Genomic DNA, 27,803 nt, shown 5'->3' with positions numbered 1-27,803 from the left:
GGGGCTGGGGGCGGGGCCCGCGCGCCCCCTCGGGCTGCCCGCGCTGCGCGTGTCTCCAGGCGGGGCGCGGGGCGGGAGCCAATCGGAAGGCGCCGCCGCCTCGCGGGTGGGCGGTGCCGCGGCCCTCTGCACCAATCAGACGAGGTGGAGGAGGGGGCCGGAGCGGGGCGGGGCGGGGCCGGGCGCGAGGCGGGGCCGGGGGCGGGGCCCGGGTAAACACGGCGGCGGGCGGCGCGGCCATGGCGGCGTCTCCCGCGGAGGTGCTGGGGCTGCCGGCCGACGAGGTGAGCGAGGCCCCGGCCGCCCCCAGCGCTCCCCGTTCCCTTCTGCGCGGAGCGCGGGCGGGCGGCGGCTTCTCCGCGGGACCGGTCCAGGCGGGTCTCCGCTCGGGGCGGGGGTTTCCTGCGGGCCCGCTGCGGCGCGGGGCGGGGGAGCGGGTGAGGCGGTGAGAGGGGTCCCGGCGGGGCCGGAGCCCCGGGGCTGGTTCCCCTCCGCCCCGGAGGGGGGAGCGCGGTGAGCTGGCGGCTGCCGTGTCGCCTAGCACCGGCATTCCCGGCTCCTCCCGGTGGGAGCTGTGGAGCCTCCCCCGTGGCCGGAGGGATCCGCGTGTGCTCCCAACTTCCGCGTGACGGGGCCAAGCGGGATTTCTTGTCCCCCCCGCGCCCTCCCCGGTAGCGAAGAATCGAGGCTTTGTTCGAGGTTTTGTGGCAGGTGGTGTCACAGGAGCGCTGCGTGCATTGGAGCGGTACAAAATGTAGTTGGGTGCCCGAGCGATGGGGCTCATCCCGGCTTTGCCGTGAGCGGCGGTGGGAAATCCTGGGTGCGGTTCAGAGTTTTTGGCAACAAACCCGTGGGTGACTGGAAGTGACTCCTGCGGCGGCCTCTGTCCTGAGGTCGTAGGTCCTGAGCATGTGGATCTTTATTAGGTGGCTGAGACTGAGGTACCTGTTACTGGCTGTATGTTGTAGACAGGTGATGTGAATTTTGCATCTTAACTGTGGCTTGTGCATAGGGCAGGATGTTATGGAATAGTTAACTTAATCAAGAAGAAAGAAACCCACTTTTTTAATTGCAGGTGCAGGAAGACTAAAATCTGTCTCTGTCTGAAAGGTGTTTGGTGACCTGTGTGAAATGTCAGTAATATTGTCTTTGAGCCAACAGGGTATTTTACCAAGACTGTCTTTGATCAGCTCTTTTTTGTGTTCAGGCAGTGATTATCTCTGTGTCAATGCACACTTGTTGCCTTAACAGGAATTCAGTTTGTTAAAGCTCTGAAATGGTATTCCTGGTCTGTTAGCATGGCTTTTTTTCTCAAGTTGTGCTTCACTTCTGGAGAAGTAACTAAAAGGCTCTTAAATTATTTTTTTCTTCATCCTAATACTTGAATTACATAGGATTTCTAGTAGAAAATAAGCACTGAATGCTTCAAGGGTTGCATAACACTTCCTATTGCAAGATCCTGTTTTCATTTGCTAGTAACTTTTTGAGACTGTGTAGCTGGACTAAAACATTCCATGCCTTAGGCTCTCTATTTTAACTTTATTAAGCTTTGTTCAGTTTAGCTGCTTCTTAGCCTCTCTTGCTATGGGGAAAATATTCTGAAATCTGCTTAAAATGGAACAATTCTGATATTCCCTCTATCCTTTTGAGCATAAATATGTTCGTTTGGAACAGCTAGGGGAAGGGAGAGGAAGTTTGAGCATGTAATAAATCTATCAGATCCAACTTTTTCTGTAATTCAAAAGCCTAGCCAAACCTTTCCAAGTTACAAATGTGAAAAAATGCAGCTTGTTTGTGATCAGAGACTTTAATATTCAGTGGTACTTACTGATGCACATGTAAAGAGCTTCATAGTTTTCATGTGAGATTCTGCACGCACAAATGGCAAAACAAATGATCTTAGGGTTATAGGAGAATTGCTCTGCCAGCTGCTTTTGCCTAAGGGTACTAGAATGGAAAACAAGAGTTCTCCCTTTCTACATGGTCTTTTTCTGTCTTCTGAGAGTTTAAATCTGGAAGATTGTGTTGGTTGTGATTGTGTGTTTGCACAGTCAGAAACCCAAGTCATACTGAGGGTATCATCGAGGAGTTCTCCATCCCCCGCCTTGTTTTGCAGGCTTGTTATAGTTTATGTCTGCACACTGCTGCTTCCCAGGGCTGCTCCGGGGCTGTTCTCCAAGAGGGATTTACTTGGGGTATGAATTAAAATTGTCTGGTTAAAAAAAAAGGCGATGTTATCTGCAGAACCATTTTACTTGTTGCAGCTTTTGAGTATGATCATGTGGTAAATATAATAATTATAAATAAATGGTTAATAAAATAACCCTGGTGAGGAGAAGTTGGTGTAATTGTTGAGACAGTTGAATGCAGTATTAGAGTGTGGATTCCCCCACCACCATGAGAGTTAGGCATTTATGACAGATCACTTGGTTAATGGTGTATTAATCACTTGGACTTAATAAAGGATTGCTAATCTGATGTTTCTGATACAAAGAAAAAGAAGCTGGGATAAAAAGGAACCTGTAATTGAGGTTATTCTGTATACAGTGGATTATTGTGTGTGCTGTATGTAGGTATCTGAGTTGCAGTGCCTGAATCAAGCAGATGCAGTTGTCCTTAATTTCTCTTATTCTGTTTTTCTTTTGTAAAAGTATCCTTGTGTCACCCATAGGACTTTTTATGGCTTAGGTGAGTATTGAAATCATGAGCACTAGTAAGGTCAATGGGGAAAAACTGATAGTTCTGTATTCAGAGCAGGGGCTTAGCAATAGAAAAATAAAAATCTCTAATAATATGAAAAACAAGTTACTTTTTATCCTCTTATAACCTCTGTTAGAGTGGAAAGAAGTGCCATAAAGTGTTCTTCCCACCTCCAGGTCAGACTTCTCTCACAGTGCTCTTTGCTGATGCTTTTAGATGTCCTTGCTGAGGTGGAGTGTGTGTACCTACAGGGTTTTGTTTAGGGCTTCCTCATACAAAACTTTCAGGTTGTTAAGACTTGGATTTCTGTAGATTAAGCACGTCAATCAAGCATTTCCTAATGAAGAATTCACTTCCACTTACTGTGTTTTTGTGGCTGTTGACTGCAATACTAAATGTGGCATTTTCCAGCAGTAATTGTGGAATGATCTTTCAAAGACTGAAGGAAGAGTTGTTGATATCTCAGCTAATGCACAATTATTTCCTTGCTTACAGAAGGAATTATGTTTTTTGAGTGGTTTGCCATGTTAAAAATATAACTGCTAAAGAGTTGTTTGGTGTTTATTTCTGTTTTCTATTAGAATACCTGCTTGCACTGTGGAATGGCATTCTGTAGAATGACACTGCTTTATACGTGTATTTGATAATCAATTTAATTTAAAAAATTCTATATATCAGAGTTCTTACACTCCCAGCCTGAATTAAGAGCTTCTTATTTTGCTTAGCTCTTTTAATGTTGCCTAAATAACATTCCATATTAGATAGCTTTTCAGACCTGTTGTGTCTATTATGTTTAATCGGTTTCAGGCATCAAACCAGAAATGGAAACTTCTCACAGGCAAAAATACACTTCCCACTTGAATACATTTTCCACTTCAGCTTTCTCAGTCACTTGAGAGCTGTCCTGTGTAGAACAAGTGTTCTTGTTTGCAACAGGTCGCATAGGATTTCTCATAAACATATGGTATTTCATTCTGGAAAGCTTTAGATATATTTTTATATTCCTTTAGGATCTACTACTGGAGTAGGTTGTTTATGGTTATTTAGCTTTTACCTGGTGAATTGAATGTCTGAGATATATGGTTTGTCTTCTCTACTTCTGCACACCTTACCCCCCAGCCCTTCTCATGATGCTGTCTTGGAGGTGATACTGATGATCAGAAATCTTTCAAATATTACTTCAGAGACTGGCATGGGCTAGTCTTCCTCTGGTTTGCTTCTGACAAAAACAGTAGTTTTGTTTGGCTTGTTTGTGCCTGACCCTGAGGCAGCCCAGTGCTTCTGTTCTGTTCAAAGCCCACGGTGTCCCCAGCACCTCTGCACGAGGTGTCTGTTCCCTGTGACTGTTCTTGTACAGACACTCAAACTGAGAACCACAGACATGCACAACTCTGTGCTTCAGAAATGCTCTCCATTTTTTCTAGGCTGTGAAGGACTTTACCATTGCAAGGCGTGTTCTGGAATCCAGTGTGCCTTGATTAGTGAAGACACTTGTAGAAATAGTGATGCTTGCTGGCTTGAGGTCTTGAGAGGTTTTCTGTGTTTCTTTTGGGTTTGGTTGGTGTGTGGTTGGGTTTTTTTGAACAGCAATATAATTTGTGTAGATCTGGTGGTTTCCAGAAGCTGTTTTATGTACCTGGGTCTGCTTTGTGTTTTTTTAAAGCCTTTCTTTCACACTGAACTAACAAACACTAAGTGGGAGTGTTATGGATATTGGGTTGCACATGTTGAAAAATTGCTTGGTGGTTGGTTGGGTTTTATTTGTTGTGTTGCTTTTTGTTGTTTGTGTTTTTTTAATTCTGTTGACAAATGAGTAACTGCATTAGTGAACTTCTGTCTTCTTGAATCTTTTCCTTAATTTGCCATCAAATGCAGGTGTTAAACACAACCTGTAGTAACAGCCAGCATTTCTTGAAGGATGAGACTTTCTTATTTATGGACACAAAACTGTAGAGGGAAGAGAGTGCTCGCTGGGTTGTGAAGCAGTGGTCAAGACAGCAAAGTCTCCTTCCTGTTTTCCTTCTCCTGGTAAACTGAATTGATGATGCTGAAAAAGATTTATTATCATTTAGATGTACCCTAACATATATGTCTGCCTCACTTGCAAGGTCTGAGTATTGCAGGAATTACTTTTTTCCAGCTAAGGCTTCCCATTCTGGGGGAAATGCTTTCTTTCAAATGAGAACTATATGCAGGCATGATATGAAGCTTAAGAAAGCCTTAATATATGGTTCCTGATGCTCCCTGAATCTTAAAAGGTGATGCTGCTGTACTGTTTTATCATTGTAATAAGCTTTGATGCTTTTTTCTTGACTTTAGTGGTACTTGATTCTTGACCTATCTAACTGGAACAAAAGAATATCAGGATGTTATTGCCTAGAGGAATTGTTTACAACCAAGTGTTCTCTGTTAGAGTACTCAGTCATTTTTATATTGGCTTCCTCAAAAAAAAGCTCTCTAGTAGTCCAGGAGATACTGCCATTTTATGTTTCACATTAGATTAACCATCCTGGTCTTAGTGTTTCCTTACATCCTGTGTGAGTCGTTTCAAAAAATGAAATTGAAAAACTGAAGCCAAAACTAGAACCAAATATTAAAATAAGAAAACCAATAAAATTAATTTTTCAATACTAATCAAATCTGTACTCTGAATAACCCTTCCACTAAATAAAAGCTTTCTCTTTTATTACTAACAATTACTTTAATTTATCTGTCTTACATGTTAAGCTGCTTTTTCTGTGTGGTAGTTGTTCATCTGACCCTAATCAGTCACCTGCTGCTGACTGAGGTGTGTCAAGAATCATAGTTCAACCTCAGAAATGGATTGCAACTTGCTGGAAGCTCCTGTAAAGGTGTTTGGACTTGAAGTGTCTACAGTAACATCAGAGAGAGCCTTTCTAGCCACCAAGTTAGATCATAGTATGTTATGTGTTTTGTCTTACTGCTTAAAATGAAGGAGAAGAGTTGGAAGTGCAGTATGTTCCTATTTGAATTGTTGGATGTTGCAGATATGAGTTGCTGGCAAAGGTAAATGCCTCCTGCTGATGTAAACCTGTAGCATTGTGATGCACAACATGAAAAACTTCGGGCTTTTCTCACCCTCCCCTGACTCAGGTGTAGGCATCAGCTTAAACATGTAAGGTGACAAATCACAGCTCTTTGTTGTAATCTTGTAGTGAGTCTTATCACATTTAGTTTGTGTAGGAAATATTTGATCGTTTGCATCAGTTCCAGGTTGCACACATGGGTGTCTGTACCTGCCTGTGCACCCTCGCAGACCAGAGCCTGCCTGTGGGGGTGCAGAGGAGGATCACACTTGCTTGTCCAGTATCTTGTGCTGTGGTCGTCAACATGTCACCATTTCTTAATTTGTGCCTTCTTTCTCACCCTTTTTTCCTGCTTATGCCTTTTTTTCTGTCTTCTGCTCTGTCTTGGACGTCTGTCACTAAAGCAGGAGTTTTTCTCCCAGTTGTCATTAGTGTTATTTTCTTGCCATGTGAGTTTGGAAGGAATGGGGGTGAGAATGGACAGTGCTAATAGTTCTCCTTTGTAATTATTGACTGCAAAGGGCTGTAGCCCAGGCAAGGTCTAAGTTGTGAGCAAGTTTTAAACTCCTTATAAGCTTGAAATTTCTTTCCAGGTGCTGTTTTCTTGCCTAAAATGAACAGGTCAAGAACTTCTAACCTTAATATATATTCATTGAATATAGGTAGATTCATAGTGACTTTTGTGGAAATGAAACACTATCCACTTCTGGAAGTGCCACTTTATTAGTTTGAGGCTTGCTTTGCTGTTCTGAGAACACGTTTTAAACTGTTTTAATAGGCATACATAAAAAGGATTTCTGTTTTATGATCAGTTCACAGAGTCACAAGCTGGCAAGCATTGCCTTTACAGCTTTAAGTTATTGATTGTCTACATACTGGCTCAGAAACCTATTTCATCATCTTGTAACATGGTATCTGTTAGTAACTAAATTAGTAGAGATTATGAAAATGGCATATTTTAGCAGTCCCAGCTATTTTGACCAGTTCATCTTGAATGTGTACTGTTACAATATACTAATATGATTAACAATAGAATAACGATAAAACCTGGAAGTTGATAATAAGATAACTATCTTGCTGACTCAGCTCTGTAAAGGATGTTTTGTCTGACTTAATTAGACCAAGAAGTTTTGGATAGTTCAGTCTCTGTAACACGTCACAGCCTTATTCCCCCACCCCTTAACTTTAAAACATTACATAACCCCTACAAACAATTGAAGCTCGAATTTATTGGGAGCAGACTAACTGATATAAACATTGTGTGCAGCCACTCTCTGGCAGATTCAGCAGTTTTAGGAAATATTTCTTTTTTTGCACACTGTTTTTACCTGGTTTATATTGGGTTACTTGTATTCTCGGAGGGAGCAGCTTAACAGCTCAGTTGTAACATTATTGTGTTCTTTTGTTTGTTTGTTTTTGCTTCCAGCCTCCGGAGTGGCTGGCAGTCAGAAGTTGTCAAAAGAAGCTGAATGTCTTTGTTCCGTCTATAAAAACAATCCCAGAACAATTCTGTGCCCAGAGCTGCTGCCTTTGATGGGCTGTGTGTGCCCGTCTGTGTCACAGGGCAGCTGGGCACTGGGGCACTAAACCTGGGAGAATCCCCGTGTTTGCAGAGCAGCAGGGAAATGCTCCATCTCCCTGCCTGTACAGATGGAACTAGTTCAAATTGACCCCTTCAACTTAATGTCAGGACTGCAAAAGCGTGGGTAGGCATTTATATCCAGGAAGAGACTCTTGGGGAGATAAACTGGGCTGAGAGAGCAGTTTCTTAGAAAAGCTGCAGCGCTGCTGGACATAGATAGTGAGTGTGTTCTTGGTTACTGGCTAGGTGCCTGTCCCCTCCTATGTCACCAGAACCACTGGGAGCACAGCAGTGGTGTAAAGGAGTAGCAAGGGGAGCTGGAGGATGTCTACAGTCAATCTGGAAGAGTAGAAGAGGTACAGGCTGTAGCCTGTGTATTTTTTTGACCACAAAACCACTCGTGTTGCAGCTGCCTGTGGATCTCCAGGAGTTACTGATCCAGAATTTATTGTATGTGTGGCTACGAAGGAGGCAAATAAGGATCTCCTGAGCAGGGTGAATGAAGAGGAAAAGGTTCAAAATTGCCTTTGAAACAATAAATTTTTCATTTTGAATCTATTCCCTATGGGTGCCAGAATCAAGTATCTGATGCTTTATCTCCCTGTGGAGTTTGCATGACCTGCTTTGTGTCTGCATGTAAAGAGCTTCAAACAGTCCTGGAGCTCTTTTGCTGTTCGTTTCTTTCCGAGATCAGTGTGTTTGGGGCAGCTTTGTTGAACTGGGGCAGCAGTTGCTCAGCAATCCTGCCTGTCTTCAGCGAGTGGGGAGGAAAGGTCAGCTGGTCACAGCACAGCCCGGTGTCCTGTCGGCAGGACTCTGCCTCTTCAGGATGTACGAGGTCACAGCACTGTGGGTCCTTCCACTGTCAGGCACTTCTGCGTTTGGATCGAACTGTCTGGATTTATCCTGATGTGCCTTAGACACTGCTGTGACCAGGGAATGGGGGACCTCATCTCCTGGGATTATGTATTGCCCTTTCACGTTAGCGTGGGGTTTTTTCCTGAAGTTTCTAGTCTCCATAGCTTAGAAGAGGAAGAAGTGGATCCCTCAGTATCACCTGTCAGTTTGAAAAATACAAAAAGGTGTGAGGTGGCTTTTGACAGTGAGAGCAGTTAGTCTAAAAAGTGAAAGTGAAAACAGGAGAGCTGTAGGAAAGATTGTTGTGAACAATTCAGGAATTTTTTTAAACTGTTTTTGTTAATCTAGAAGGGTGTTTCTACAAGGCAGCTCATATGTGGATGTTGGCTTGCTTAGTTGTTCTGCTGGGCTAACTAAAATCCTGTAGCTGTCCTAGTTTGGCACTGACCCCAAATAAATAACAGCCTTGCTTTCAGTAAGGCATGTTTAAATCAACCTTCAGCATGCCAGCACTGGCTTTTTGGCTTCCAGTTTCCTGAGGCAATGTACAGAGCAATTTGTCTTTTTATAAAATAGCTTTCATATCTCTAATGTGATACAAGTAAATAAACCATGTGATTAAGCCAACTTTAAAATCTCAGGAGTATGGATGCTATTTTTGGGATCTCCCCTGTGTGGATTACATTGATGCCTTATTAAACCTGACTCTGGGATGCCTGTGCCCAAAAGCATCTAATTGTCTTTGTTTTTCTCATGCTTTAATAACAGAGCAAATCTCGTGGTCTGAACAACTAAATGCAGGTGCAAGAAGAGCTGTTTGTCTTTCAGGGCTGTGTGTCCTACATCAGCATCTGCTCTTGGTCTTTTTCTGAGAAGGAAAAGGTGGGATTGTTTGTCCAACTGCTTTCTGCCAGTTGGGCCCTGTGGGCTGTGACTGAGGACCCTCCTCCTGTTGGGAGAGGGTGGTGGTGCACCCAGTGAAGTGCAGAGGTGCTCAGGGAGAGCAGAAAGGCACATGGGGGCTCTTCACTTGAACCCGCTCAGAAACTCACTGATGTTGGTGTCATTGAAGCCAAGTGATTGATAGAAGATGAATTGGGCATTGTTTTATATGCAAGACAAGGATGGATATCTTAGGATATTTGTGATATATTAACAAATGGCTCTTTTTAATTCGATACCAGCATAGATTTTTACTTATTTTTTCTTAAATCTGGTCAGTTCTATTACTGTCATAAAACACACTGATAATGTTATGCACCTTAAAAGCCTGATCATGACTAAGAATTTTGAAAGCTTAGGCCATGTATTAGTGGTCAGTGCTGGGTGAGGTTGGTTGTTAGGTCTTTCTTTTCTGAAATGTTAGATTTTCTAGCAGGAGACAATGTTCTTTGAGGTGAAGGGAGAAGACAGACTTGTGATTTGGCTGGAATTGTCTTGGACAATTGATTATTTTGTTAGTAAGTGGACATTGTAGATGTTCATCTCAGTTCCCAGGAAATCACCTCCAACTAAAGAGGGTGGGAGAAACTTGCTTACTTTTTTATTATTTTATTTCAATTTAGTGGTCTGTTTTCAGTTTTATGTTGTTACCCAGTAGTTTCTGCCTCAGGATTAGCATGCAGTTCCCTCCATTAGTTTAAGAACCACTCCACTTGGGATTGGTTAGGGAATCCAGCCTTGTGGTTGAATAGGAGACCAGAGATAAAGCATCCTTAGTGCTTCCTAGGAGTCTCCTTTAGAAAGGACTTTCAGTAGTGTGTGGAATTCAGGAAGGCCCCAGGGGCAACATCTGCTGCTTCAGCCATTGCTCTTGGTATCTATTTAACTCCTTAACCACCCAGACTGGATCAGCTTTCCTCACAAGTGCCTCTGGCTCTCCATGGCCTACAAACAGCCCTTCATCTGGGAAGCTTTTTGCTTTTCAGAGAAACAGTGCTCATTTGTCTTCTTCCTTTGACATGGTCACAGCTGTTGGGATTCCCTCCCCTCCCCCCGAATTCAGTATCTTATCTGATGAGCCATGGAGGACTGTACAGCTGTATTAATTAACAGGAGGAGTGCAATCACTTATCTCACTCCTGTGAGGCTAATTTCTATGATGTGTAATTGAAATACTCTTTGGTTCCTTAAAAATCTCATACCCTACTGACAGGTCGTATTAGAAATCCTGATATTTTGAGTGTGACCTCTCTGTGGTGTTAAAAATAGATGCAAGAATTCTTTATTCATGCCTTTTTTCTGCCAGAGTTCTTTATTTCTTTATTAATCTGATAAATTCAATACCCTTTTCATTCTGCCCAGGAAATAAATATTGTCAGAGTCTATTTCCCACTCTCTGATGGATGCTAAGATACCATTAGGTGCAAACTTGCTTGGTCCCTGGGTATTTGTGTGAGTGCTTAGTGCCACTGGTGTGACTGGTTGGTGGGGTGTAAATGGCAGCCTGTTCCTTGCAGTCCCATAGGTCATGCACCAAAAGCTGTTAGGCTGTTCAGAGTGTGTTCTCACAAAGGTCTTTGCTTACTCTGTAGAAAGGACAGGTAAGAATTGCCAGCTGAGAAACATGGGAGCTGCTCATGGAAATTGTTCCCAAGTGGTCGAGTTCCTGTTGGCACCTGGAGCAGTGGAAGTTGCTGGACTCTCTGGCTTTGGCAACAGCAGCTTGTCCTTACCACTGCCCCGGGTGTGCCCTGCAGTGTGTGAATGCTGCATCCAGCCCAAGGGCATTGCAGGGCTCCCTGGGGAAAGGAATGGCTGCCACTGCTGGAACAATTGGGAGTTTGGGAAAGAAGGCTGGCAGGATCAGCTCTTTGCTAGGTCAGCTGTCCTGTGGGATTTTAACTCAAAACAAAAGCCCACTCCTATAGAATGCCAAGAAGCTAAATTATTTAAAAAACCCAAAGCCCTACTGTACTGACATGTTTTTGAATTCTGTGTCTACTATCGGGTGTGGATATGATGGTGATCAGACTAAATTTGCTACAGATAGAGCTGTTTCTATCAGACAAAGTAACTGCATTACTTAGTCTATAGTTTTCAAAGCAAATTCAAAATTATGCCAATAGTTGCTTTTAGCTTTATAAATTAAAAATAGATCTGAAAAATTAATCTGAATGCAGCTTGAATATGTTGCTTTGTGTTTAAGGAGAACACACGAATCGTCAGAGTGAAGGTTATAGCTGGCATTGGCCTGGCCAAGAAGGATCTCTTAGGAGCCAGGTAAGATTATCTTGTTAATGTATTAAGGGACAGCTGCTTCTTTATTTGCTTTCTACTGCTTTTTAGTTCTTAGTAAATCCTGCTGTGCCTCTTAAAAAAAAAAAATCAGAACTGTTTTAACTGGTAACTTTATAAAATTATTGGAGATTATTTAAACATGAAGATACCAGTTTTCTTGTCCAAGAGTCGTTTGGACAGGTCTTATGCATTGGCAAAACAAAGTGTGGGAATGTTTCATTCTCTGCATGGTAAAACAGTTTTGCCATGGAGGATGGATCCATGTATGTATTTTACTTCATGTGAACTGCAGCTAAAATAACACGAGTTTATAGTCAAAATTTTCTCAGCTGTGTTTTAAAGACTTGGAATGAACACAACACTAAACACTGGCAGCAACAGGACTGTTTCAACTCAATTTATGTGCAGAGGAACAGCATCCACCAGTTCTAGAGATGTGGTAGACTCAGGACTGACTGCAGGTTCTGGATATGTACTGGTTAAAAAGTTAATCCATATAAGAAAAGAAACAATCAAAGGGGGTTAACATTTAGCAAAGGAAAGATCAGGCTTCTGAACTGGGAGCTGAAATGCTTGATCTTTTAGAGTTGGCAAGTGGGAAAATGCAGTTTGTACTAAAGCCACTTTTGCTTCTGGCCCCTGTACGGAGGGTCTGGAGAAGTACTGATGGGTTTAGTACTAGTTCTGTCCCTGCTTTGGCCTGTGTGCAGGAATGTTGTTATTTTAGCACTAACAAAATTACTACGTGTGACAGCAGTTTAGCATTAGAAAAAATTCTCTTCTGATATTCATATTTTCCTCAAAGCCAGACAGTCTCTCTCCAATTTTTTTTGTTCATGTGCAATTTTTCTTTTTTTTTTCTTTTTTTTTACTTCAAACAAAAATAGGTCAGGTCTTCTCATCATAACTTCAATCTGTGAAAACCATACAGCTCTTTTGCTGTATGGCAGACAGTTTGGTCACCTTTTGTTACTAGTCTGTTTGAGCAATTATGGCTTAACTCTGTTTATGAAAAGTAGATATTCATATAATCTATTGGTTTTTTTGTACCACAGGAAAGGAAAAGGCAATGGGACATTTAAGCAATCGTATTAGGACATCTTCTGTAACAGAAAACCACTGTGAAACTGATAGAACATTTAATAAAAATACTGCATGTTCAAGGAAGTACCTCAAATTCCAGGTGTTCTAAAGTGTTAAAACCAAGATATTTAATACTTCAAGCTTTTTCAATCACAACTGATTTTTTTCATGCATGTCTTATTGAAATGCGAAAAAACTTATTAAATCTGTTCTCCTGAAATAACTGTGAAAGAGGACAGAGAATCAAATTATAGGGATATATAGAATATAAAATGGCATAGCTGATATAGTTATAAGCAGTAACAGTGTTTTGATTAGTTTTATCTCTAAAACTGTTCAGGAAATAATTGTAATTATTTCAATGCGTGTGGTGTTCATAAAGTAATTGTAACTCCCAGTTTCATAGCTTCTATTAATTTAAACCTTTTAAAACTTGACTGCTAATAATACTGACCTAAAAGGACATACAGCACCATGCTTATCTTTTTTTCTTTCTCCCCCTTCCCAGTGACCCATATGTGAAGGTGACAGCGTATGAACCAGGGAATGGAGTCCTTACCAGTGTTCAGACAAAAACTATTAGAAAGGTTAGTTATTTTTGTGGGTGTGGGGGGTTTGGGTTTTGTGATATTGTGTTGTTTGGTTTTTTTTAAATCACACTCAAAAAATTAACACCACAGGAAATATGAGAATTAATATGTCATTCGAGGGAATGGACATAGGGAAAGAAGTGTTCCATGACCTGCTCTGTTTCTCTGTTCGTGGCATTGTTGTGGTATTTTCTCCTTAATAAATTTGTTGAAAGGTAGAGGAAAAACTAAGTAATATAAGGTGAGTACTGATTCAAAGCTACATTGTTAATGGAAATACTGGATTGTTCTGATTTTCCAAGATCTTTAATGATATAAAAATCTTTCTTGCTGTACAACTTTTATCCTTTTTTTATGTTAAAAACACAAACACAGTTTGTTTTATTTACGTATCAAATTGCACCATTCACCTGAATCATGATAGTACTTGTTTTTCTAGAATACCTGCTGGAAAAAGATCAGGCTTGGTACTGCTAATTTATCTTAGATTAACTAAAAATTGAAAATCTGTATACATGAGGGGGAAAGCACTCTTCCAAATTGTTATTTTGTATAGTGTCTGTGATTTATGTAATGAGATCACTCATGCATTTTTCCCTTCATGTTGACAATGGTTACATTAAACTCTCATCATAGCTAAAGTAGCTCTAGTATTTTTAAAAATAATCAACAGTTGAAAGATGTGTTTAGTTGAGCAGGTTCTGATGTGTTTGACCTACCTGTGCCTGGTCTGTCTAGATTATATTGGTTGGAGATTTGGCATTTGCTAAGAGTTCATAATCTGAGGATTAACGTATGTTTGCATGTAAGTAATGTGGGTATTGGACTGAGAAGAAGGCAGTGATTATTACTGAAGAGACATACCATAAATTAACTTTTTTTCGACTGTCTCATGCACCTTCTGTGCATCTATGGCATAGGAAAAATCTGGGAGTACTTGCATAAATTGGCTCCATTCTGAACTGTATTAAACAGCACAAGACTCCTCTGACTTTTACCTGCAATATCAAGGTTAAAGCTTTTGTATTTTCTTCTAAAGTGGATTGTTACATGGGATAAAACATGTAAAATATCAAAACAATGTGGAATTGTCAGTAAAACTAATGCTCTTTTCCTTTTTTCTTTTTTCTTCCTTCCTACATAGTCCATAAATCCAAAGTGGAATGAAGAACTCTTATTTAGAGTAAGTGATTTTGTTTACAGACTTATTACCTGTTGGATATTATAATAATACATTGAGAAAAAACTACTGACTACTCTCCCTACTTCAGAACACCTTCCCTAATTCAGAAATGAGTCTGTAATTAATGTTCTAAAAGGCTCACAAACTGCTTTTCTGAGGAATCAAGTTGTTAACTCTTGCACTAATAAAAATGTTACATTTTCAGTCTTAATGTTGTGGTCTTCATTCTGTGGATGTTTAAAAACCTGAACATGGAATGTTGAAAGAGTTTGGGATAACGCCAGTCATGGTTTATTGGTTCTGATAGAAATGTATTACACAGTAAAATGGCAGCAAGGTGTAGATTTGCTGTTTAATATCGGTCTCAGGTGTTTCTTTCCTCCTGCATAAACGTGGAGATTTTACTGAAGAAAAATGCTGGGATTCAGTATATGTATTAACTGTTACTGTACTTCTTTTTCCTAGGTTAATCCTCAGAAACACAGACTCCTTTTTGAAGTATTTGATGAAAACCGTTTGGTAGGTCTTCTTGTGTTAATATTGCCATGCATTAAAGACTTGAATGAAAGTAAGTTCACCTGGCTTTGACATGGATAAAAAACCCACACCAAACAGCCTTTGTAGTGAAACCTAATGCTGAAGGCAGACCTGGTTCATTTACTTATCTGATGTTTCCACAATTTGTGCAGTTCTGAAGCAGTTACATTATTAGTCTAAACTTCTAATGTGTTTTAATTCATGAGAGCATCCTTCTTTTATAGTTATGGTATAGTTATATACCATATATTATATAGTTATATACCATACATTATATAGTTATAGTTCACTTGGCATGGCCAAATTCTTTGGTGATATTGAAAGCTCTGCTTTGGATGTTTATTTTTTCCCACAAACAAAGCAGTATTGGTAATGTAGGTATCTCTGCATGGTGTGAGAAGCTTCTTCAGTGTGTGAGGAGTAGCACAAGAGAAAACGTGTCTGCATTTTCTTTGGAATACTCAAGAAGTGGATTGTAATCCTGTAAATAGGTGTCTCTGAATGGCAGGACATTGGTGAGACAGGAATAGCTTGGGCATTTATCTCAGCAAAATCCAAATTCCTCCTCTGACCAAGCTCTCATTTTATGTGTGAAGGTGTCTACTTACCTGTCCTTCTATCTGTGTGTTTTATTGCTAATGACTAAACTTGTAGCAGTACAATCATGACACTTGCATCCATTTCACAGGCATTGCTTCTCACTGGAATATATTCCTTTTCCTTCTACAGTAGTTTGAAACTTATAGGAGGGATTGAGTGCTCTTGCACTCCTAACACAGTTTCATTCTGAATAGCTGTTATAAAGGGTCTCTTTGTGCTTTGTGCTTGAGTAGTGTGTTGGCCATGAAAAACATTATTTTTTTCCCTAAAGCTTTCTGCATATGTTCAGTAATCCATTGTATCTTTTGTGGAGGTGCTGCTCTGCTAAAATTGGGAAGAGTGAAAATGTATGTAAACATAAGTACAAACTGTCTAGAATTATTAGATTTAAGAAAGAGGAGGCTTGTTTCTTGCTCGTAGGCATTACACAGTCCTCAAACTCATTTGCTTCTTAGCTGGTGGTATTACCTGTCCCGAGTATTTCAAATATGGTGTCTCTTTGATTTATTTAAAAACAATGTTAAAAGGAATCACCAGCATTTGTGGCTGACACAGATGATTAAATATGATTTGTCAGGATGCTCAGATTTTCATCTTGACATTGCTATGGGGTGCAGTGTATCCTTCATGAGGTCCAAGTGCTTTGTCCATTGGGACACCTCACTGGAACATTACTGCCACTGCCTGGAAGCCACAAGGCATGATTAGAAAACCAGATTCCCCCTTTTTTTTGGAAGAAGGGCACTGTTTACTTTGTGGTTTCCACCAAGAGAACTCCTTTGCATTCTTTCTCTAATCTAGAGTAGATAAGTTGTTTGACTGTTTTCCTTATGGGAGAAGAAGCAAGTAAACATTTTTTTGGCATCAACTAGGAAATGGTGCTTTGTTTCCCATGTATGATTGTATTTAGAGGTCAAAGCATCATGACCTCATCAGTCACTGTATAGTTCTACAGTAAAATGCCCTATATTTTTCATCATTTCCCTCTCCTCATTTGGTGAGTGGAACAGGCCATCTCCTTGTTTCTCTTTAGCTTTCTCTCAGAAACACTGTGGTTTTATTCCAGATGTCTTGAGCTGTTTTAAGTTAGACAAATTGCTGCCATAGCTGTGATTGTTGTTTAGCACTGACAAGCTCCCCCACTTCTATTAATTCATTCTCACATGTCAAAAATCACAGGTACCTTGCCAATCATCTATGATCAAAATTTGTTTAGTTTTTCATTATTTTAGTGGGCCTCAATGTTCTTTCATCTACCTGTTGGATGACTGTTTAAACTCTAGATGTGATCAGGCTGATAAAACTGAAATATTCTTACATTTGTGAGACTGTTTTCCCAATGGATAATTCTCATTTGTGAGACTGTCTTCCCAATGGATAATTCTCCTTTTTACAAAATTTCATCCCAATTGCTTTTATTCCCTGTAACTTTTGGGGATAAGTGGAAGCTTGAAATCTCTGCTTTTTGTTTTCAAGAAATGTTGTTTTCTTGAAAGCCAGCCTCAAAACTTTTCTTCAGTGTTTGGCTTAAATTCTAAGTCTTGCTACATTGGTTATATCACCAACAGTCAGAGTTTTAAAAGCTTTCTGTAATAGCTTTAAAACTTCTCAAAGATCACTTGTCTTGGATTTGGTAAGGGAGCACTAAATCTAGTTTGTTCTTCTGACTTGTTGCAAACCCTTAGTGGAATAAAGGGCTTGAGCAGTTTGTGGAGTCTTTAATTATGGTTGTTTTGAAAAACACATTAGAAAAATCTGTCAAGAAGGACAGTGAGATCACTTAGGAGATAAATCACTGAAGGGACTAGATGACTTTTTGCTCTCTCTTTCTGTCTTGCAGTAACTTGTCACAACTATATGTATTGCAAACAAAGTGCCTCAATCTGTTACTGATACTGAAGAAGATTTGAGTGGAATTATTGGTATTTTAAAAAGAAAAAAAAGATTTTAATTTTATTTTTATGTCAACTCTAATTCAGTGAGATTGAGTTTTGCATTTTAAATGTCATTTTATGTTGCCAAAGGAAGCTGTAGTTGGCTGGCTATACCTGTACATTAGTTGTTGGGGAGAAAAGGAGCCTTAAGAAATGCACTTTTTACTCTTCAGTCACGTATCTTAGGGTGGCTTCTTGCTGTTTTTTGTGGGGTTTTTTTGTTTGTTTGTTTAAATATATTACTTGAGGTTCAAATGTAACTTTTTGAAACTGATCAAAAGAATCTTTTATGGTTTTTTCCTTTCCTCTTCTCTCCCCATCCCAGTCCGCCACCAAACTATAATATTAGAAGTAGTCCTGTTGGTTAAGCATAATGAAATAAATGAAGTGTTGTATTTGTTGGCTTTTTATGAATAAGCCAGTATTCATTTATTACTGCATTCTAATAATGGAATTCAGGTAACGGAGGTTAAGTAAGCCCTGGAGTATAATTAGAAAACAAATTTGTTGCTTGCAAACAAGGTACTGTGAATTTGATTCTTGGCTCTTTTTTGAGAAGGAGGTATAAATGTTAATTTTACTGCCTTCTAGCTTAAAATACAGTAAAGGTTAAATAAATATGAAGCAGAAAAAACTCCAAGTAGTATGACCTATAAAAGTATAAATGGCCTACTGTTCTCTTCTGTTTGTACTTTTTCAGCAGCACTAAGTAATTTCATGTCAGTGCAGTCATGTTCAGTGCTGCATCATATGTGGCTTATGCATTCAAAAGTACATTCATAGCCAAATGTTTGTGTTTTTTAAAATAAAACCCACAACAAAAAATCCCACTCAACAATAAGATTTGAGATTGTCTTTTTTCAAAAGTCCCACTAGGTGCCAGCAAAGGACCTTTTCAGTTATATGAGCCAGTGAAACATTTTGTAGGAATTCTCAATCCCATTACTTCTGTCAGAGTTGACAGTACATATTAACTTCTTGACATGCTGATCATTTTAAATAAAAAATAAAAATTAAAAAATACTAATTAACTATGAATGTTTGAGAAAGTTTGTATATAGTTATACAGAAAAACTTTCTTCTGTAACAGTGTTTGGTAATGCTGTTTATCTCTGTGCATACTTAGCTCAGTGTTCTAAAGTTTGTGTAGCCGGTCATATATCTGCAAACTGAACTCTAATGAATGTCTCCTTATTGTGGGCTTCCAGCAAACAGGATGAGGTAGTTCACTTTGTAGGAGTAATTGGGTTTTTTCTGCCTTTAACAGCTGTAGTTTGAAAAGGTCAAAATAGAAATAGAAGGTTAACATGGTTGGCTGAAAATAAATGCCAAATTATTAACCAAAATAACTTTTTGTTGCTCCAGTTCAGTTGCACCTCATTGAAAATTATGAGTTAATAGGCAGGAGAGGGTTCTGCTATGTGCAAATCTGTAGAAAGTGCGATTGCTTAGCAGCATGTGGATTGTGAGATAATGCCAGATTCCTTTCGGGTGTTATTTAAAGAGTGCAGAAAAACTTTTTCTTAAGGGGAGGAGGAGGCTTATTTTGCTGGTTTATGCATAATTCAGACTTCAGCAGTTTGCTAGCATGGTTACTATTTGGAAATTCAATCCTGGACTTGATACTCAATTATATGGGACTTCATTCCTACCAACTTCCTGTAATTCTAAACCTATGGGTAAAAATATTAGTAGTCATACGCTGCTAGGAAAGTACGGACACATTGACTCAGCTCATGCAGCCGCGGCAGGCGTTGCTGTTTTAAACTTGGAAGTTCTGGAAGCTTATTATTTGTGTTCATTTATGCAAATTACAGAAGGTTTAATTGAGAGAAGGTCGGTGGTGTTTGTCAGTGTGTCGCAGCTGAGGTCGCTGGAACGTAAGTGCTTTTTAAATGAGTGCTCTCTGACTGCCAGCAATCAACGACGCTCCAGAAACTGCAGTTCAAGGAATGGCTGACATTTCAAGAGGTACTTTTTTTTTTTTTTTTTAAATGCTAGTATCTTGTAGAAATTAGGACAAAGACTGCAACTTTTATGAGCTTTTACTGTTGGGATGTACTAGCTCTGGGTTCCGTGCAGCTGGCTGTAGCCTTTCTGCTGAAGGATCTTTGTGGTTTTCGTTTGCTAACATGCGTGGAAATAAGAACAAATGGCACGGCGGTTAAGATTGCATTTTGCTACCCAAAGAAGCAACACAGATCCATTATCAGAAACCTCTGAAGATGTTTTGGACAGTAATAGTTGTATATACTTCAAAAAATCGCAGAATTCTGCACCTAATGTTACCCAAGTGAAGCTGACTCCCAGGCGAGTTGCTTATGCACCTGTAGTGCAACAAGTCATTAATCAGGAGAAAAAACCAACTGTTTCTTCATTGCAAATAAAAAAGAGCAGTTCACTGCACATTTCCCTGCAGTCTAGAAAGCACAGTGGCTGTTCTCGGTTTGGTGATGCCTTAGCTGCTGGAGAAGACGCTCCATTCATTGGAATTGATAATGAAGGGAATTGTGCTCGAATCGTGGTCGATCATCGATCTAATGACAGCCTCCTGAGCAGTGCTGCTCTGTGCAAAGGCAGCCTCAGCAGTATTGCAGCAAGTGACAGTGGATCCTTCAGCAGTGCTGGCAGTGACTATGGGTCATGTGCAAGTACCACAAGTGATGGAGGTTCCTATAGTAACAGTGTCATCAGTGACAGTGGCAGTGGCACCCTTTGGACAAGTGACAGCACTTTCTGTAGTAGTGTTGTACATGGTGATTCTTCATATAGAAGCACTGCAAACAAATGTAACCCCTACAGGAGTACCTCATCTCAGGAAACTCTGTGTAGAAGTAGCACTACTTTTGACCAAGATGCTTTGTCGGTGAGGAAGAAATCTAAAATTCCATTGCGGCGTTGTTCATCACTGGTTATTTTCCCTAGGAGTCCTTCCAGCACTCCTCCAGCTTCTCCAGTAAGCTCAGGTCAACTACCACATAGAGGCATGTATCAAACGTCTCATAGACTGATTATTTCTCCTAGTGAACTGGCACAAAAAGAAGATCCAACCACTTCCAAGGGATTCCTTTCAACAGCAGTCAATGGACTTAAACTGTCTAAAACAGTTTGCTCTTCTGGCGAAGTCAGAGACATCCGACCACTTTATTTGAATCCGTCATTACAGGACAAAAGTCAAACTTTGAGTGGTTCTGAGCAGACAGCTTGTGAAGAGGTGTCTGATGGCTTCTCATGCACTTCAGTTCATCTCAGTCAAAGGCCATTTGCATCGAGCAATGAAATGGTTAATGGCTGTTGCAGTCCAGAGTTAAATCTGAACTCCGGTGCAAAATACCCTCATTTAAAACTGGAACGTAGCACATCTGCGTGTCTGCCCTCAATAACAGATTCAGAGTATCAGATAAGTATAAATGAACTAGAAAGACCGAATGTTCAGATGAGCAAAACTCACCATGTTTTGCAAAGAAGTGTTTCCTTGGAAGGATCACGTCAAAAAGTTTCTTGCTGCTTAACCAGCCTTAAATACAAGTGTCACAGTGCAAGGACGTCTCAGTTGCACATACAGTTCAAACCTGGGAATGAAGGAAAAACAACTGGTGTTAAGAAAAGATATGGAACCTCTAAAAAGGAAATGTCTAGCACTTCTTTGTGGAGGCCCCTTAAGGTGAGTGTTCTGGTTTATAGGAAACTGTGACACAATTTTACAGCTGAAATTTAGCTGGAAAATAATAAAAGTTGGCAATTGAGACTCAAACGCAGTGATTTCAGAACTTCCTATTGGTGTCAAATTGTCACCATTATGAAGTTAATTTTCGTATTATCTGTAAAAATTGGGGTTTAGATTTGTTTCTTAGAATATGATACATACAGTAGCATAGGTGATTAGGTCTTAGGGTGAAACACCTGTATTTAATACATTATAAACAATAATTTCCTGTTTACTTGAACTCAAAGGGATTTCTTTTCTAGTTACCTAGATGTGGGAGTTATTGAAACTTGAAATTAAGTTTTGTAGATTTAAACACACAACTTCTCAGTAAATGAGTAGTAATTACTAAAGTTTGCATATAAAATGAGTGGATTACTGTAGTGTTTTAGATTTATTTCATATAGGCTTTACTTTACAGAACAGTTTGCTGTATGTAGAATTAAAGATAAGTAATATTTGAGCAGAGAAACTGTAAATACCATTTGTTTCTGTATACACCCTGAACCACAGGAATTTTCAGAGTTTCCTCTCCTTTTTTTTTTTCCCTCCTTCCAACCACTAGCCCAGCCTGAGCAGTACACTGTAACTTAATACCTCTCCCAACAGCATTGCTGTTCAAACTGTAGTACTTGGGTCTAGAAGGCTTGTATTAAATATATATATTTTTTGTAATGAAATTCATATCCAGCTACATGACAGAAGTGTTTGCTCCTATTAACTCTTAAGGCAGTTTATATTGTTAGTGAAGCATAAGCCACATGAAAGGTGGATTTTAAGACTTGCTTAAATAACGCTGTGAAGACTTAAATAATCTGAATATTATATTAGTTTTAATTATGAATGCTGATAAAAGTGCAGCAATTGGTGGTTACTAAATGTGTTTTATGATCTCATTCTCTATGATTTGGCACTGCTACCATTTAGCTAACCTACTTGTTTAAGCAAAAGGCTTTATGACAAAGATCTATAGTTATGACAGTCCTCTTCTAAACTAGTAAGACTATTTTTAAAGTATATTGTGGGAAAAAAAATATTGAGTCATGCACTTCAAGTACATTTCTCATTAACTTGCACTGCCTCTTATGTTTAATGGCAGTTGATATAAAAGATATTCTATATTTTAGTACTAGGTGAATTTTAATAAATTCTGTTTAGATAGAATCCAAGTTCAGGATTAGACATGTTAGCTGACATTTCCAGAAAATCTCCCGGGACACTTGGTTGACAATAGTTTGTTTTGGTTCCCAGGAGTGATGTTTACAGTGGATTGACACAAAATCTTAGACTTGTCTTTTTAAAACACTTGATAGCATATGGCACTTTTACTGCGTTATTGTGGCAGCGTATTTTAAGCCTCCCGAATCCTTTAAGATTTCATCTTTTGACTAGAAGATGAGAGAGACAATTTTAAAAATAAAAAATAGGGAAAAAAATAGAGTCTGAATCCAAAATTGTTGTAGTTATCTTGTACTTTTCATGTATTTGTAAGTATTTAGATTTCTGCCATGTCTACGTACAAATAAAAAAGATCTCTGACCTCAGGAAACTGGGCACTGAAGGTTTTACGGCAGTACAGTTGTTTGAGATTCTTTTATGCAACAACAGGTACAGGAGCCTTTCAGTCCTCAAATGGCCCTTTTCATTTTTTTTAATATCCTATAAAATATGTTATAAAAAATGTAAAAGCTTCCCCCACCAAACTAAGCAAAACCCGTAGTTGACCTTATAGCAGTTCAGCAATTCCCTGGAATAAAATAGAAAATACCATTGTATTTCCTATTAGTCTTTGTGACCAACATAACAGATTCTATGGCAGTCATTTAATTGCATAGTGCAGTTAATTATCATGGTGTATTGTGACTCATTTAAAAATAAACAACTCCCAAAATATTTCCCTTGACTCCAGTTAGTCTGGCCTAGTATATTGATATGCTGAGTCTGGGTTCAAATTTAACAAGCTGATACTGGAGTAGCATTTAGTAATGTCAGCTATCTGTGCAGAGCAGGCATGAAATCAAATCAGTGCTATGGTCAGAGCCTCCAGAGGCTGAAGCAGCCAAAAGGTCTGTGCATTCTTTTCTTACGTGCCTTGCTACCAGCCTTCAGCCACCTTGGGTCACATTTCCTGCTTTCCATAATCAACAGCTTGTTAAAGGCTGACTTAAAAAAAAAAATCATAACACCATTTCTATGACAACTGGCCTTGGATTATTTTTAATTAAGTTGAAAAATGGGGAATGGTGATGGCCCATGTACTGCTGCTGGTCTTCGTTGGAAACTTACTGAATAGGTTCTGCAGCAGAGAGTGGAATTTCATTTATGTGAAACAGGAGGAAGAGGTAGTCTTCCATGGTTGCAGCACTGAAGGTTGTCCTTGACTTTATATTTCTGTTTTTAATGTGTTTTGTTGGTTTTTTTTTTAGTGCATCTATCTCTTGCTTAGGGTAGAAATAAATCTGCAACTAAAGCACTTTGACAATCCCAGGTGTGGATTGGGAAGATAGGAGCGAGTAAGGGAACAGGTTACTTGTCATTGTGCATATGTAAATGTACCTCTGTGAGGTGCAGAGAAAGGCAGAACAGTGACTACAGTTCCAGTTCTTGTAGACCTTAAACTACCTTGTAAAAAATAAAGCTGTGTTAATCTCTGCCACAAGTACAATATCATTCTGACATCTGTGGTGACATCAGCTATTCCCTCCTCTACAGTATCACTCCTGATTGGATAATGTGAGTATTGTAAATGCATATGCAAATCTGTTTCAGCAGCTGTGTGCCTTTACAATAATTTCTTATACAATTAAGGGAATCAATTTTGTTCTTGTCCTTCTGTTGACAAGTAATTTTACTCAAATTTTGTCTCTAGTTATTGAAATACACATTTTGAAGCAACAAAACTTTCAGAGGTGGTATAAAACAACCCAATACTTTTCTGCTGTCAGACCCATGTTAAGGAAACCCTTAGTTGGAACTCTTGAGCTTTTTTCACCACATTCTGGAGCTTTGCCTTTTATATTCATAAAAGGAGATACTATTTGAACCTTGCTGTACTAAATTTAAATTTAGTAAAACAGGAATTTGAGGGGGCTTTGTGCGAAGATTTCTCTCTTGACTAACTTACTTCCCAGCTGATGTGAACATGCTGAGGGGACCAGAAGCTGTGTCTGGAAGATTGTGACTCCCTTGATAAATGCTGCACCACAAGCTAGCACTGAGTAGCCTGAGGTTGTCTTCTCTCTTGCACCCTCTGAGAGCTTCCTTCCTAGCAGAACTCCTTTATGGAAAATAGTGATCTGAGCAGGGAGAAGTGCCAAGAGAAGGGAAGGACAGCTGTGGCTTATTTCCATCTTTGCATATTGAGCAAAGGGGCTGCATGTGTATCAGTGTCCCAAATCTGTGCAGGGAAGTGAGGTGGAAAAGGGGCTGGTAAAGCAAAAGATTATGGAGTCAGTACAAGGCAAAGCCCAAACTGACACTGCTTTATGCTGCTGTGCTGTAATAACCTCACCATTAATAACTCTCATATTGTTCAGTGTTGCGTATCTTGAAGGATCATGTTACAGGACTGTGTCTCTGGCACATTGCTGTGTCATGGTCTGTCAGTTCACTCAGGGAGATGGGGTTGAAAAGAAGGTGGGATCTTCCTGAGGAATCGTGGTGACAACTATGTTAGACTTCAGTCACATAAGAGTATATATGTTGTGTCTCAGACAAATTTTACAAGTTGAAGTATCCATCAAAGCATTAAAGGGAAGACAGTGTTAATCACAATAATAAACAATTTGTAGGTGATTTCCGACTTTCATCCTTTATGTAACAATCACCTGTAGTGCTTTAATAGTTTGTAGTAATTTCTTCTATTTTTCATCTTGTTTAAATGCAGAGTTTCTATTACACCTTCCTCTCTACCTTTTTTCATGCTTTAGCTTTTGATCTTATTCAGGGAATAAAAAGATTGCATACAAAGGATGTGATAAATCTTACAAGCCTCATCTGTGAATGGTTGCTACATAGATAGATTAGCAAAGTAAGCAGTCAAGTAATATTATTTGGTAATAGTTCTGTCCCTAAAATTTTTCATTGTCAGTTTTAGCAAGTTGTATTTAACAATAGTTAACCATAAGTAACTTTCAGAATATGATCATGCTCTAAGGAACAGTGTCTGGACTGCAGCAGATACTTGAATAAGCCAACTTATCCAAGCTCTAGCACTTTGCAGTCCCCAGGAAATGCTGCATGTACATAATAAGGCGAAGTTTTGTTTGATTGTGCTCTGTACAAATTATGATGAGCCTCATTCTGTTTATAGTCTGCAGCTGAACTAAGCCTGGGTACGTTTCTCATGCCAGCAAATGGGGAAACTAAAACTGCAAAACCATGCAGAGCAAACCTCCTGAAACAGCTTATGTAAATATGTAATTATCCAGCCTTCAGGCTGATTCATGTCCTTTTAATCTACCACGAGAGAGTGGGAAGCATTGATGCTGTGGCTTCTTTAATGGAGCCACAGGCTATAGTTATTCTGTCTCTTAAGACTTAGTATAGATATAAGAATGTGTTAAAGTAAAACTTTTTCACAAGCCAGGCTAGAGACATTTTTCCTTTACTCCTGACTAGCCAAAGGACTTGCAGGCTTTCAAATATGAGATGATAATGGTTGTTATAATTTGATTATTTTTTTTTTTTGGATGGTACATTCTTTTTGCTTCCTGTGAGAAATTAAATCAACACTTTGGGTTAAACAAAACATTTCTTGGAATATTTTATGGTGACATAGAAATCCTAGTCTTTGTAGGCATTATAGCATAAAACAGAAGCCCTTAACAAAACTAGTTGTACCTGCAGGCATTCTCCCAATAACTGTTGCAAAGCTCAGCTATAAAATGTTTGAAATACTAACTACAACAAATAATCTCTTAATCTGTTAGATTCTCTTACTGAAGGAAGATTGTAAGTGTTATGGCAATATTTCAGAATGACCAAAAGGGGAACTACAGGCTACTGCAACAGGCTGGTATGGAAGCAAGAATACATGGAATAGATCTAGTAGCTAAATGACATGTTTGATGTCTACAGGGAGGAGACTGAGCACTACTTTTATAAAAGGAAGTTTTGTCTTACAAATCAAACTAAGCAATGACATGTGAAGATGGGTGAGCTGATTAATGCAGGGCACTTAACTTTTAAAATTATTTTACGAGAACCCTTAGCAGAAGTACTGAAAAATACTTGTAAGTGCAGAAAAAGGCTTCCTCATTGATGGCAACTAAACTATAAGAAACACAAGTGAGGATTAAATTGTCACCTCAAAAGTTGCACAAAATGTCATGCTAGTGAGTGACTAAACAGTAGAAAATTTGAAAATCACTGTTGAAAAATGCCAAGCATTACACACAGGAAAAACAGCTGATGATGCTTGTGTGGTGATGGTCTCTTATACTGGTCAGGAAATAGTTTGTGTCGTGGGGAGAGACTCGCTGAAAATGTCAGCTCAGATCTTGTTGACAGTTGAAAGGCAAATAAAAGGTTAGGATTTATTAGTGAAGAAATAAACTAAGAAATTTAAAACCACCGTTATGGAATTGTACAAACCCACAGAGGTGCATGGCATGCATATTTCTGGTCATCCTTTTTCAGGAAGCATGTATAACAGAACTCAAAAAATACCAATAAGGGTCACAAGATTGGGATAAGTTTTATGTGAGGAGAGACACTAAGTGGATCAGGTGCTTTTCAACTTTGAAAAAAAAAAGTGGTGTAAAGGGAGTTTATAAAACTATAGTTCAGGGGAGGTGAATTTGAACAGAGATTCCACTCCACTCTTACAAAACAAGTATGCTCTTAGGTGTTGCTCAACTCACTGTCTCAAGATGTGTGTACCAAATGAAGAAATGGATTTTAAGAAGAGCTTAGATAAGTTGAAGGTCCGTCAAAGAGTATTACATTCTCAATATATATTTTAACATCAGGATGAAAAGGTCCATGACCACTTATTCATTAGAAACTGGGGGTTATATTAAAGGAATTACTATTCTTAACTGCTATTTTTATTATTCCTTAAGCATTTTCTCTTGGCCATTACAGGGAAAGGATACAAGGAGAGAGGCAGAGCATTGATCTGACTCCCAGGCTCTTTGGTGCCTGCTCAGCCCTTGCAGCCACATAGGATGAAGTGGTAGAAATGCTCTATCCTCACCCTGGGCTGAGGGTGCTTTTCTATGTTCTAACACGTGTTTTCTCATCTTCTGGAAGTGGATGAATTTCACAAATAGAGCAAGTAAGCAAAACCAACTGGCCTTTTTAGGAGAGTCATTTGCTTATGACTGACTCTCACCCTCATCTGAAGGGGACTGCCCTGCATTTCTGCTAAGTGTCTTCTATTTCAAGTGAACTTTTTTCCTCACTCTCTGTGACAAACAGAACATGCTGATTTGGGAATGCAGCCAGCAAAATGTTTGTAGCTCATTTCAGTGTTAGTTTATGGGTGTATAGTCATCTCTGTTTCAAGTGAATGCATAATTCTTTTTTTCTTGTCATGATAGTTTACAACAAATCGAAAAGTCTACAGATAGATGCAATTATTGTTTGAGACCTTGGGCTGCTTTCAGCTGTATCAACTGTAACATAAGCAAACAGAATTTAGAGTAGGACATCGGCAAGTTCCTGGCTGAAATTACATACAAACTGTCATTGAAGTTAGGGCATATTAAAATGCAAATGGCACATTCCAGCTACTCAGT

General features: G+C 39.4%; 1 protein-coding gene across 2 annotated transcripts in view; it reads left to right on the top strand.

Moving 5' to 3' along the window:
- Window positions 1–227: 227 nt before the first annotated feature.
- NEDD4 (neural precursor cell expressed, developmentally down-regulated 4, E3 ubiquitin protein ligase) overlaps window positions 228–27,803 on the top strand; it is a 53,884-nt gene continuing 26,308 nt past the window's right edge. Inside the window, exons 1-5 of one of the 2 annotated variants that reach the window (XM_027644390.1) lie at window positions 228–284; window positions 11,336–11,409; window positions 13,019–13,097; window positions 14,245–14,283; window positions 14,749–14,802. In XM_027644390.1, the coding sequence (XP_027500191.1) occupies window positions 240–284; window positions 11,336–11,409; window positions 13,019–13,097; window positions 14,245–14,283; window positions 14,749–14,802 (291 nt within the window). In that variant the 5' untranslated portion in view covers window positions 228–239. Of the gene's footprint in view, window positions 285–11,335; window positions 11,410–13,018; window positions 13,098–14,244; window positions 14,284–14,748; window positions 14,803–18,965; window positions 21,019–27,803 lie in introns of those variants that run through there. The other variant, XM_027644389.1, reaches the window with a different exon arrangement.

This window comes from Corapipo altera, unplaced genomic scaffold (assembly GCF_003945725.1).
Source record: "Corapipo altera isolate COAL_440 unplaced genomic scaffold, ASM394572v1 50, whole genome shotgun sequence".
Classification (NCBI taxonomy): Eukaryota; Metazoa; Chordata; class Aves; order Passeriformes; family Pipridae; genus Corapipo; species Corapipo altera.
The sequence above is the reverse complement of the archived record's forward strand: the minus strand, read 5'-3'. Positions and strand labels throughout refer to the sequence as shown.